Source organism: Hyla sarda, chromosome 7 (genome assembly GCF_029499605.1).
Source record: "Hyla sarda isolate aHylSar1 chromosome 7, aHylSar1.hap1, whole genome shotgun sequence".
NCBI lineage: Eukaryota > Metazoa > Chordata > Amphibia > Anura > Hylidae > Hyla > Hyla sarda.
In genome coordinates, this window is record NC_079195.1 from 61467326 (window position 1) to 61481589 (window position 14264).

General features: G+C 45.3%; 1 protein-coding gene across 16 annotated transcripts in view; it reads left to right on the plus strand.

Moving 5' to 3' along the window:
• The window catches only part of ADGRA1 (adhesion G protein-coupled receptor A1), a 1152497-nt gene that overhangs the window by 498585 nt on the left and 639648 nt on the right, over positions 1 to 14264 (plus strand). For all 16 annotated transcript variants that reach the window (XM_056529273.1, XM_056529272.1, XM_056529274.1 and 13 more), the window contains one exon: positions 13042 to 13257. In XM_056529273.1, coding sequence (XP_056385248.1) covers positions 13042 to 13257 — 216 coding nt within the window. The remainder of the gene's footprint in view (positions 1 to 13041; positions 13258 to 14264) is intronic.

Genomic DNA, 14264 nt, shown 5'->3' on the forward strand with positions numbered 1-14264 from the left:
AGAAAAGGCAGACTTGAGTCGTTTAAAGGAGTCTTCTGCTTGAGGAGGCCAGGACTTGGGATCAGCATTTTTTTTGGTTAAAGCCACGATAGGAGCCACAATGGTAGAAAAATGTGGAATAAATTGCCTGTAATAATTGGCGAACCCCAAAAAGCGTTGGATAGCACGGAGTCCGGAGGGGCGTGGCCAATCTAAGACGGCAGAGAGTTTGTCTGGATCCATCTGTAGTCCCTGGCCAGAGACCAAATATCCTAGAAAAGGAAGAGATTGGCATTCAAACAGACATTTCTCAATTTTGGCATAGAGTTGGTTGTCACGAAGTCTCTGAAGAACCATACGGATATGCTGGCGGTGTTCTTCTAGATTGGCAGAAAAAATTAGGATATCGTCCAGATATACAACAACACAGGAGTATAACAGATCACGAAAAATTTCATTGACAAAGTCTTGGAAGACGGCAGGGGCATTGCACAGTCCAAAGGGCATGACCAGATACTCAAAGTGTCCATCTCTGGTGTTAAATGCCGTTTTCCACTCGTCCCCCTCTCTGATGCGGATGAGGTTATAGGCGCCTCTTAAGTCCAATTTAGTGAAGATGTGGGCACCTTGGAGGCGATCAAAGAGTTCAGAGATGAGGGGTAAGGGGTAGCGGTTCTTAACCGTGATTTTATTAAGACCGCGGTAGTCAATGCAAGGACGTAGGGAGCCATCTTTTTTGGACACAAAGAAAAATCCGGCTCCGGCAGGAGAGGAGGATTTACGGATAAAGCCCTTTTTTAGATTCTCCTGGACGTATTCGGACATGGCAAGAGTCTCTGGGGCAGAGAGAGGATAAATTCTGCCCCGGGGTGGAGTAGTACCCGGGAGGAGGTCGATAGGGCAATCATAAGGCCTGTGAGGAGGTAGAGTCTCAGCTTGTTTTTTGCAGAAAACATCCGCGAAGCCCATATAGGCCTTAGGGAGACCGGTTACTGGAGGAACCACAGAGTTACGGCAAGGGTTACTGGGAACCGGTTTTAGACAGTTCTTGGAACAAGAGGACCCCCAACTCTTGATCTCCCCAGTGGACCAATCCAGGGTTGGGGAATGAAGTTGAAGCCAGGGAAGTCCAAGGAGAATCTCCGAGGTGCAATTGGGGAGGACCAAAAGTTCAATCCTCTCATGATGAGATCCGATGCTCATAAGAAGGGGCTCCGTGCGGAAACGTATGGTACAGTCCAATCTTTCATTATTTACACAATTGATGTAGAGGGGTCTGGCGAGACTGGTCACCGGGATGTTGAACCTGTTGACGAGAGAGGCCAAAATAAAATTTCCTGCAGATCCAGAGTCCAAGAAGGCCACTGTAGAGAAGGAGAAGGCAGAGGCAGACATCCGCACAGGCACAGTAAGACGTGGAGAAGCAGAGTAGACATCAAGGACTGTCTCACCTTTGTGCGGAGTCAGCGTACGTCTTTCCAGGCGGGGAGGACGGATAGGACAATCCCTCAGGAAGTGTTCGGTACTAGCACAGTACAGGCAGAGGTTCTCCATACGGCGTCGTGTCCTCTCTTGAGGTGTCAGGCGAGACCGGTCGACCTGCATAGCCTCCACGGCGGGAGGCACAGGAACAGATTGCAGGGGACCAGAGGAGAGAGGAGCCGAGGAGACGAAACGCCTCGTGCGAACAGAGTCCATATCTTGGCGGAGTTCCTGACGCCTTTCAGAAAAACGCATGTCAATGCGAGTGGCTAGGTGAATAAGTTCATGTAGATTAGCAGGAATTTCTCGTGCGGCCAGAACATCTTTAATGTTGCTGGATAGGCCTTTTTTGAAGGTTGCGCAGAGGGCCTCATTATTCCAGGACAATTCTGAAGCAAGTGTACGGAATTGTACGGCATACTCGCCAACGGAAGAATTACCCTGGACCAGGTTCAACAGGGCAGTCTCAGCAGAAGAGGCTCGGGCAGGTTCCTCAAAGACACTTCGGATTTCCGAGAAGAAGGAGTGTACAGAGGCAGTGACGGGGTCATTGCGGTCCCAGAGCGGTGTGGCCCATGACAGGGCTTTTCCGGACAGAAGACTGACTACGAAAGCCACCTTAGACCTTTCAGTGGGAAACAGGTCCGACATCATCTCCAGATGCAGGGAACATTGGGAAAGAAAGCCACGGCAAAACTTAGAGTCCCCATCAAATTTATCCGGCAAGGATAAGCGTATCCCAGGAGCGGCCACTCGCTGCGGAGGAGGTGCAGGAGCTGGCGGAGGAGATGACTGCTGAAGCTGTGGTAGCAACTGTTGTAGCATAACGGTCAGTTGAGACAGCTGTTGGCCTTGTTGCGCTATCTGTTGTGACTGCTGGGCGACCACCGTGGTGAGGTCAGCGACAACTGGCAGAGGAACTTCAGCGGGATCCATGGCCGGATCTACTGTCACGATGCCGGCTGGCAGGTAGTGGACCCTCTGTGCCAGAGAGGGATTGGCGTGGACCGTGCTAGTGGACCGGTTCTAAGCCACTACTGGTTTTCACCAGAGCCCGCCGCAAAGCGGGATGGTCTTGCTGCGGCGGTAGTGACCAGGTCGTATCCACTAGCAACGGCTCACCTCTCTGGCTGCTGAAGATAGGCGCGGTACAAGGGAGTAGGCAGAAGCAAGGTCGGACGTAGCAGAAGGTCGGGGCAGGCAGCAAGGATCGTAGTCAGGGGCAACGGCAGAAGGTCTGGAAACACAGGCAAGGAACACACAAGGAACGCTTTCACTGGCACTAAGGCAACAAGATCCGGCAAGGGAGTGCAAGGGAAGTGAGGTAATATAGGGAAGTGCACAGGTGAAAACCCTAATTGGAACCACTGCGCCAATCAGCGGCGCAGTGGCCCTTTAAATCGCAGAGACCCGGCGCGCGCGCGCCCTAGGGAGCGGGGCCGCGCGCGCCGGGACAGAACAGACGGGGAGCGAGTCAGGTAGGGGAGCCGGGGTGCGCATCGCGAGCGGGCGCTACCCGCATCGTGAATCGCATCCCGGCTGGCAGCGGGATCGCAGCGCCCCGGGTCAGAGGACGTGACCGGAGCGCTGCAGCGGAGGGAGTGAAGCGAGCGCTCCGGGGAGGAGCGGGGACCCGGAGCGCTCGGCGTAACAACCTAGTGAACATATTCCAGTAAATAACCCCTCATTTTACAGCTCTTTACCCACATTATAACCACTATGGGGGGCATTTACTAAGGGGTTTAGTCATTTTTTTCTGACTATTTTTGGCGCAAAATTGTCGCAATTGCGCCTACCCTATAAATTGTGCGACTTTCCCTAGCAAGAGCTAGAAAGTCAAAAAAAAAATTCCCACTTAATTTACGCAAGTTTTCAGTTTTTACTTGCAGTGGTCAGGAATTTATTAACTGAGACAGTCGCAGTTGCGCAATAAACTGTCGCAACGGCCATAAAAATTGACTAAATTTACTCCAGCTCCAACATGGAGCAGGAAAAGCTGCTGCCGCCCGGGCTCCGACATACTTTCTCCCCGCTACCCTCACTGCGCTACCGGGACACTACAGTGATTTATATCCCCCCCCCCCCCTCTCACCTGCCAGCGCCACACAACTCCCATCTGTCTGCTGTTGCAAGACTACAAGTCCCAGCATGCCCTTACAGTGAGGACATGCTGGGAGTTGTAGTCTTGTAGCAGCGGGAGCTGAGCGGCGCGGGCGGGAGACAAGGGGGGGGTAGCGGGGAGGCCGTATGAGGAGCCCGGGCGGGAGACAAGGGGGGGTAGCGGGGAGACCGTATGAGGAGTCCGGGCGGCTGCACTGTAATGTCAGCCCGGGCTCCTGCCCTGAGAGCCATAGGCTTTGGCTGTCAGGGCATGCTGGGTGTTGTAGTTTTGCAACAGCTGGAGGGCCACAGTTTGCAGACCACTGGTGTGTGGTCTGTAAACTGTAGTCCTCCAGCTGTTGCAAAACTAAACAGCTGAAGGGGACCGGCGAAGAAGTTCACTTACCCTTCCGAGGCTCCAGCGACGATCGCTGACGGAGATCGTCGCGCGGCACTGTCGCGCGGCAGTGTCGCGCGGCAGTGTCGTGCAGCGCTGGATCCTACGGAAGCCGGTAAGTTGCGCAAGCTTCCCAACCAGGGTGCCTCCAAATGTTGCAAGACTACAACTCCCAGCATGCCTGGACACCCTTTGGCTGTCCGGGCATGCTGGGAGTTGTAGTTTTGCAACAGCTGGAGGCACCCTTGTTGGGAAACACTGGCCTAAAACAGTGTTTCCCAACCAGGGTGCCTCCAGATGTTGCAAGACTACAACTCCCAGCATGCCTGGACACCCTTTGGCTGTCCGGGCATGCTGGGAGTTGTAGTTTTGCAACAGCTGGAGGCACCCTTGTTGGGAAACACTGGCCTAAAACAGTGTTTCCCAACCAGGGTGCCTCCAGATGTTGCAAGACTACAACTCCCAGCATGCCTGGACAGCCATTGGCTGTCCAGGCATGCTGGGAGTTGTAGTTTTGCAACAGCTGGAGGGCCACAGTTTGCAGACCACTGGTTTGTGGTCTGTAAACTGTAGTCCTCCAGCTGTTGCAAAACTAAACAGCTGAAGGGGACCGGCGAAGAAGTTCACTTACCCTTCCGAGGCTCCAGCGACGATCGCTGTCGGAGATCGTCGCGCGGCACTGTCGTGCGGCAGTGTCGCGCGGCAGTGTCGTGCAGCGCTGGATCCTACGGAAGCCGGTAAGTTGCGCAGGCTTCCCAACCAGGGTGCCTCCAGTTGTTGCAAGACTACAACTCCCAGCATGCCTGGACAGCCTTTGACTGTCCAGGCATGCTGGGGCTTGTAGTTTTGCAACATCTGGAGGCACCCTGGTTGGGAAACACTGTTTTAGGCCAGTGTTTCCCAACCAGGGTGCCTCCAGATGTTGCAAGACTACAACTCCCAGCATGCCTGGACAGCCTTTGACTGTCCAGGCATGCTGGGGCTTGTAGTTTTGCAACATCTGGAGGCACCCTGGTTGGGAAACACTGTTTTAGGCCAGTGTTTCCCAGCCAGGTTGCCTCCAGATGTTGCAAAACTACAACTCCCAGCATGCCTAGACAGCCTTTGACTGTCCAGGCATGCTGGGACTTGTAGTTTTGCAACATCTGGAGGCACCCTGGTTGGGAAACACTGTTTTAGGCCAGTGTTTCCCAGCCAGGTTGCCTCCAGATGTTGCAAAACTACAACTCCCAGCATGCCTAGACAGCCTTTGACTGTCCAGGCATGCTGGGGCTTGTAGTTTTGCAACATCTGGAGGCACCCTGGTTGTGAAACACTGTTTTAGGCCAGTGTTTCCCAGCCAGGTTGCCTCCAGATGTTGCAAAACTACAACTCCCAGCATGCCTAGACAGCCTTTGACTGTCCAGGCATGCTGGGACTTGTAGTTTTGCAACATCTGGAGGCACCTTGGTTGGGAAACACTGTTTTAGGCCAGTGTTTCCCAGCCAGGTTGCCTCCAGATGTTGCAAAACTACAACTCCCAGCATGCCTAGACAGCCTTTGACTGTCCAGGCATGCTGGGGCTTGTAGTTTTGCAACATCTGGAGGCACCCTGGTTGGGAAACACTGGCCTAAAACAGTGTTTCCCAACCAGGGTGCCTCCAGATGTTGCAAAACTACAAGTCCCAGGTTGGGAAACACTGTGCCCGGCCTCCGCCCCACCTTACTGTAAGGGCATGCTGGGAGTTGTAGTCCTGCAGCTGGGGGCAGGGGACAAGCTTGTCACTTGCCCACACATCTCCTGCACCACACAACTACAACTCCCAGCATGTCCTTACTGTAAGGGCATGCTGGCAGTTGTAGTCATGCGGGGCGGGAGATGTGTGAGCAGGTGATAATAAATGTACTAACCCATTTTTTTTGTTTTCTTCTCATTTCAGATCCGTTTATCCTGTGGACTCCTTCGGATTCGGTGGACTACTTCGATGACCAGCGTTTTTCTTTGTTTGATTTTAATAAAATGGTTAACGAGGGCTTGTGGGGGAGTGTTTTTTGTAATAAAAAATTTTTAAAACCTGTTGTGTTTTTTTCTTACTTTACTAGACAGGCTTAGTAGTGGAAGCTGTCTTATAGACAGAGTCCATTACTAACCTGGGCTTAGCGCTAGCCACAAAAACAGCTAGCGCTAACCCCCTATTATTACCCCGGTACCCAACGCCACAGGGGTGCCGGGAAGAGCCGGTACCAACAGGCCTGGAGCGTCAAAAATGGCGCTCCTGGGCCTAGGCGGTAACAGGCTGGCGTTATTTAGGCTGGGGAGGGCCAGTAACAATGGTCCTCGCCCACCCTGGGAACGTCAGGCTGTTACTGTTTGGTTGGTATTTGGCTGAGAATGAAAATAGGGGGGACCCTATGCGTTTTTTTTTTTTAAATAAATAATTAAATATATTAAAAAAACGCATAGGGTCCCCCTATTTTTATTCTCAACCAAATACCAACCAAACAGTAACAGCCTGACGTTACCAGGGTGGGCGAGGACCATTGTTACTGGCCCTCCCCAACCTAAATAACGCCAGCCTGTTACCGCCTAGGCCCAGGAGCGCCATTTTTGACGCTCCGGGCCTGTTGGTACCGGCTCTTCCCGGCACCCCTGTGGTGTTGGGTACCGGGGTAATAATTGGGGGTTAGCGCTAGCTGTTTTTGTGGCTAACGCTAAGCCCGGCTTAGTAATGGACTCAGTCTATAAGACAGCTTCCACTACTAAGCCTGTCTAGTAAAGTAAAATAAAAATAAAACACAACAGGTTTTAAAAAAAAATTATTACAAAAAACACTCCCCCACAAGCCCTCGTTAACCATTTTATTAACATCAAGCAAAGAAAAACGCTGGTCATCGAAGTAGTCCACCGAATCCGAAGGAGTCCACAGGATACACAGATCTGTAGAAGAAGTAACCAAAAAAAAAAAAAAGTGTAAGTACATTCAGGGAGAAAAAAACTGTGTTAAAAAAATGTAATAAACACACACACACACACTAAATGCCGTTTACCACTTCTGAGCCATGACTACAATTTACAGTGATCCCTCAACTTACAATGGCCTCAACATACAATAGTTTCAACATACAATGGTCTTTTCTGGACCATCGTAAGTTGAAACCAGACTCAACATACAATGCTACAGACAGTCCAGATCTGTAAAACGTGTCAATGGCTGGAAGAACCAACCAATCAAAATGGGCATTCACTGGTAAAACCCCTGTATTACTGAAGTGTATGCACTGACTGGTGTCTGGTATTACATGTTCTGTACACTTTACCTGTATCAGGGTTAGCTGCTCTTTTGGACACCAGGTGAGGGCGACTCCATTACTTGTTTGGGACATTGCCTGTACTGTACAGGACCCCTGAAGAAGCTCCTGTCCTCTACATAGACCAGTGTTTCCCAAGCAGGGTGGCCCCATCTTTTGCAAAACTACAACTCCCAGCATGCCCGGACAGCCTTTGGCTGTCCAGGCATGCTGGGAGTTATAGTTTTGCAACAGCTGGAGGCTCCCTGCTTGGGAAACACTGACATAGACAGTGATTTACAGCTCCCAGCAGATCTTTCTTACTTTTATATGTAAGGATTTGCTTTATCTATATCAGTTATCTACTTATTTTTCTTTGTCACTTTTTCCTATTTTGGATGACATTTTGGTGCCTTTAGAACCAATTACCACATTTCCATAGAGTTATGGTCTCAACATACAATGGTTTCAACTTACAATGGTTTTCCTGGAACCAATTAATATTGTAACTTGAGGGACCACTGTAGTTATTGAATTATTTAGATGTGGTGAAAAAGCTAAAAAAATACTCAAAAACAAAAGATCCAGAAGGAAACCAGCAGCCAAACCTATTCAGACAGCAAGAAAAAGGAACAGACTATTTTTTCTACTACATGAAGTAAATTTCCCACTTTTGCCTACGTGTGCCAAATTTATTAATGCCGTGCAACAATTTAGTAAATTTGTCGCACATAGTCAAAAATGAAGTAGAAAAAAACAGGGTAAAAACCAGACTACATAGTAAAAGATTAGTAAATGCCCCTCTATATTGGGTTTAGGAGTTTAGTGCCGGTGAACTAGCTGTGAGATTCTCTTTAAGCCATTCTCTTTTGATGGAAGGCAACACAACCCTTCTAAGTGCTGAAGTGAAAAGTCTGTAAGAATCTTCTGTTTTGAATGGTAACACTCTGTACTGCCTCTGGAAGTAACATCAGCATAACTGTTCATCACACACTTCATGGATTGTTGTTCTTTGAGCAGCCGATCAGTGTACACCCATTGTCCGGAGTGATGAATCACAATCAGAGAATGTTTCCTTCCTGAATGTATACTACTAACTGTAATATTTGGATGGAGAGAGATTGTTTTTTATGATCTCAAGGTGGTCTCTTGGACACATTTCAAGTGTTTTAGAATGACAAAAAAAGGTTTACTTCTGGTCCAGAAACAGTACAATATCAGTCAAGGGCTGTTACTCAAATTACAGTTCTGCCCCTTTCACTTGAATAGAGACTAGCTACAATACCTGGCACAATGTATGCGCAAGAGTGACACTGTTTTTTAGAATTAAACATACCCAATGTTGTAATCCTGGACAGTTTTTTTTAAAGGGGTACTCTGCCCCTAAACATCTTATCCCCTATTTAAAGGATAGGGGATAGGATGTCTGATCACTGGGGGGATAGGGGATAAGATGTCTTGGGGCAGAGTACCCCTAAAGAGTTATAATAGTCCAGACAGTGATCTTTTAGACAACTGTGGACAACTTTGTCCAAACACTTGTTCATCCGAATGCTATACCTCCCATTTTCCCCACTACACATGAACATTTATGTATTCTTTATGGAGATAAGCTGAGGCTGGTTTATCTCTCAGAGAACAAAAATGTCATAGAAATTCTATATGTTCGATCCTTCTCTTTTTCCTCATATCATCTGTTGGGGAGAGTCAGGAGGCTGTGATATACTTTAGATAGTCAGTGGGTTTACCTACTTTTCATTAAAGTGTTTGACCACCTTTGAGTATAACCCAGATTGTCAACCAAACCACAAGTCAGACCCCTTTGTCCAACCTCTGTGCTCAACCTCAATAATGATCTAGTAATATACCAAAATCTGGGCAAACACTGTCCATTAAGAATGGAGTCTGTTTTAACAGCAAAAAGTGGAAGAAACTCCATGAAAATGCTTTAGCTTTTGCATTGGGGCCCAGGAGCTTCAAGTTACACCTCTGGGACAAGATGTTCTATAAGCACATATGGAAGTGATGTCAAGATGCCTAAATACATTTGGTCAGAAAGTGATGTGGTCATTGATCTCATACAAATTGACTAAGAAAGCTGAAAGTCAAGCAGCATATTCTTTCTACACATCATACATTAGATGTTTTCCAGCTCCGACAATAACTTGGCTGACCTCAACTGTCAGCAAAGTCATTTAAATTATGCTTGCTATCAATTAACCTGGTAATTGGGCTATAATGGTATGTAACTTGCCTCTAAAGAGTTTTCACATCACAATACTACAGAGAGCCATTTGCGTGCATGGTTTTGATTATGATAAAAGAGGGCAGAGGTAGTCAAGCACAGGATATGCTCCGCAGTTTATTCAACGTCATCTCTTCAATGATAAAATGAAAAGCCGGGAACTATGAGCTGCCGGTATTGATTAGTCCCTTAGACAGCCAAGGTATCCAGCGCAGGATTGGGCATCTCATTCCTCAGTATTGGAGTCAACTTACTTTCCCAGTTAACATTAACCTTTCATTGTTAATGATTCATATATTAAATATTTACTTAAAGAGGTACTCTGGTGGAAAACCTTTTTTTTTTTTTTTTAAATGAACTGGTGCCAGAAAGTTAAACAGATTTGCATATTACTTCTATTTAAAAATCTGAATCCTTCCAGTACTTAATAGCAGCTGTGTGTTACAGAGAATTTTTTTTTCTTTTTGAATTTCTTTTTTTATCTTGTCCACAGTGCTCTCTGCTGACAGCTCTGTCCGTGTCTGGAACTGTTCCTGATTCGAGCATCAGGTGTCAGCAGATAGCACTGTGGACGAGACAAAAAAGAAATTCAAAAAGAAAAGAATTTCCTTTGTAGCATACAGTTGCTAATAAGTACTGGAAGGACAAATATGTTTTAATAGAAGTAATTTATAAATCTGTTTAACTTTCTGGCACCAGATGATTTAAAAAAAATGTTTTCCACCGGAGTACCCCTTTAACATTTCACATCTACATACAGTAGGAACAATATTGCCACAGTGGTTCTTAAAGAGGATCTCCAAGATAAGAATATTAATAAGGCAAGGCTGCAATACACTTATTGGCTAGTACCCATCGTATGGCCAGCAAGATTATGGACCAAAGTAAACAAAAAGATTCCACCCAACCCACACAACTGTGTCCTTGGGGCCCCCTTAGGCACCAGAGGAAATAATATGGGGTAAGATTAAAAAAATGACACACTCAATGTCAAGCCTCTTCAAAACCAAATGGACAATTCCTATAGATAAAGAAGAAAAGTTATTGTATTCACCGCTGGCAAAACTTCTGTAAGAGCAGTAAAGATGTTGAACAGTCACCTCAGGAGCTGGTCAGTAGAAATTGTCGAAGCTGAAATGTCATACGTTTTGATCTGTGGGATCCTGATGCTGAGAATCCCACCAATAGTTTAAAAAAGGGTCTGAAGCACTTAGCAGAACACTGTGCCTATTTGTTTCTCATAAGCTCTTGTCAGTTTCCCTTGAGTTGAGTATGTGGTGTTTGGATTCACAGAAAGTATTTTAGGCTTACTACAGGTGAAATTCAAAAAATTAGAATATCGTGCAAACTTCATTTCTTTCAGTAATGCAACTTAAAAGGTGAAACTAATACATGAGAGACTCATTACATGCAAAACAAGATAGTTCAAGCCATGATTTGCCCTAATTGTGATGATTATGTTTACAGCTCATGAACCCCCCCCCCCCCCAAAATTATTATGATTTGGGGGAGCCATGTCATCTGCTGGTGTTGGTCCACTGTGCTTCATTAAGTCCAGGGTCAACACATCCCTCTACCAGGGGATTTTGGAGCACTTCATGCTTCCTTTCCATTTAAGTTACATTTGAGGGGTTATCAAGGAAAAAACTTTTTTTTTATATATCAACTGGCTCCAAAATGTTGAACAGATTTGTAAATTACTTCAATTAAAAAATCTTAATCCTTTTCTGTCTAAGTGCTCTCTTATGACACGTGTCTCAGGAACTGTCCAGAGTAGAAGCAAATCCTTATAGCAAACCACTTCTACTCTGTGCAGTTCCCGAGACAAGCAGAGATGTCAGCAGAGAGCACTGTTGCCAGACGGAAAAGAGCAATTCAACTTCAGCAGCTGATAATTATTGGAAGGATTAAGATTTTTTAATAGAAGTAATTTACAAATCTGTTTAACTTTCTGGAGCCAGTTAATATATTTAAAAAAAAAAAAGGTTTTTTTTCCTGGAATACCCCTTTAATGAAATACAATGGACTTTTGCATGATATTCAAATTTTTTTAGTTTCACCTGTACACCAATTGATCAGCTCTCCATGGAAAGTCAGGCAGGGGCACACTGCTCAACAGAGATACTGCTCCTTTGTTTTAGCAGTCAGTGGGGGTATCAGCCAGGACCCCAAAAATATGGGAACCTATTACATGGTAAACATTATGGGGGAGATTTATCAAAGCCTGTCCAGAGGAAAAGTTGCTAAGTTGCCCATAGCAACCAATCAAATCGCTTCTTTCATTTTTAACAAGGCCTCTGCAAAATGAAAGAAGTGATCTGATTGGTTGCTATGGGCAACTCAGCAACTTTCCCTCAGGACAGGTTTTGATAAATCTCCCCCTATATGTATTCTTTAAATCAAACTACAAGTATGCTTCTGTAAATTTATATAATTCATATATGAATGTTGAACCAGGCTGGATTGGCTGGGATCTGTTCTCTTTTAGTCATTAGTTGTACAGTCTCCAGAATGCTCCAGCTGGTGTAGTAGTTATTCCTTAAATGATTGTGCACATTAATATGTATATTTAATATGTAAAATACCTACATTTTCTTCTCTATAGGGGAGCTCACTCTCCCTGCAGTTTTTGCTGGAGGTTCGGGACGTTCCTTTAGGACTACTTGCTCCTTTCACTCCCCCCTTCCTTACCCTTGTCACATAGCCTGCACTGGGACATTCAAAGTCCACAGTATAAGGTGCAAGTCCACAAGAAATCCATTCATTTTGCACATATAAGCAATTCATTAATGTAGTACCTTGTATTGGCTGTCTTGGCTGTCTTTGCTGTCTGGCGGTCTGAACGGCTGCAGATGTCTGGCCCCTGTCTTCTCCCCTCACAATGTTTAGCTGCCACTGCTGAGTTCTGTGAGGCCGGGAGTGTGCAGAGCAGAGTGATAACACTCTCCCCCTGTCAGTCACTCCATCTGTATTTCCTGTTGCTAGGATGGACCAGACTAGGAGACCAGAGTCTGATGACAGAATAAAAGTCAGAGACCCCTAGTGGCCATTTTTTTTTACATGTTTTTTTACATCTTTGGCATATAATTTTTTTAATATAAAGTATATTATGAAAATGCTTACTTTTTAAGCAGTATTAAATGTAACGCTTTAAGGCAGATTGACTCATGTCTCACAGGCTGGCTTTTCAATAGAAGAAAATTAAGTTCTAAAATGTACCCCCCCCCCCTCTTTCTTTTATCCCCATAATCTCTAATATCCTTATTGAACAAGATAACCACTGCAGAAGGAAAAATATAACAGCATAAAATGGTCTATTGCACACTTGCACCAGGCATCTGGCAGTGAACAGGTTACTTATATAGTTTTGTCATTTGGAATGTTACTTGAGAATAGTGTGTGCATTATTAATTGGAAGCGCAGATAATTAGTCAGGTAAAGTATTTGTTTGGCCGTCCTGATACAGGATGTGTGGTACCAGATGTCCATGTTGTTTCCCTAAATAAGGTAATTTTTGTGTGTTGATTTCTTAAGCACTTTGGCAATTGACCAGCTCAATGTGTTTTGACAGGTTTCCCTTAATATCGCACTGGAGGCCGTCCTAATCAAACCAGCAAGCTTTATTGGCATGACTTGCGTTGCCTACCAGAGAACATCTGCACATTCGGAGAGATCATTGATCCATAGTAATGAGGACGTAGATTCAGAGAATATTCAGAACCACAATTTAATTTTAAAATGTACTTCTGGCAGTCTGAACGGCTCACTGGTAAACTTCTCAGCAAAAGTAAGTATGCACTAAATGCAGATAACATTAAATCATGATGATGCATAACCCGTAATAGTCATTAGAATGCCAACAGGTCACTGAACTTTGCTATTTGTATAAAATACAACTATCAATAGAACGGACAGAATACCACCTTTTAGTAATGTAGATCTAGTCCTTCAAATTATTATCAGTAGAGCAATATTTTACATTTAGGGGTAAAGCTATAACTGAGCGGGAGTGGGGAATTTTTCTATGACGAAGCACCAAAAAAAAAAAAGAAAGACTTATAGGCCGCGCGTTGCTCTACTAGGAATCAAAAATGTTTAACACTCCAGCATGGTATCCATGGCAATTCTTAGCACCTTTAAGACCTTGAAACATAACTAAGGATTGATAGCTAAGCCAGAGTATTCTCCAAAAGGAAGAATTGCCCATCTGTAGACATCTTTTGTTTAGAGTTCTTGCACCTATCTATACAGAGCAGAGTGCTGGTTGGTTAGCATGTGCACCTAAAATCTTTGCTCACCACAACGTATAAGAGACATCTCTGTCTTGTCCTCCTTACCTGGGCAACAAGGTTTCAATATATCTGTGGCAAAGGTATACTCCGGGTTTTTGTTCTCAAGTATATCCTCTGTCTGACTTCTCAACTCCATTTTTGCCTGCTCCCTCTGTACCGTATTGCTTCTCCTGTGTAGAATCCAAACTTTTAACTATGAAAATGTGCTGTCTACCACAACCAATTTGCCCTGACCACACTTCTTAGCATCCAGCTAATAACCTACAAGTACAATAAAGCACTCTAGGTCTCTTAGTACAGTATAAAATTCTACCAACTTTATTGCTTCTCCATATTACAAAAAAAAAAAAAATCTTCAATATCATAGTTACACCAACTGCTAATAGAAATCTTGAGGTCATATTACCATCATACATTGTGCCCAACTTAAAGGGAAAGTAAGCATTAAAAATAGCTTAAAAAATAATTGTGGAGACTGGACTTATTTCTATAAATTAAACAG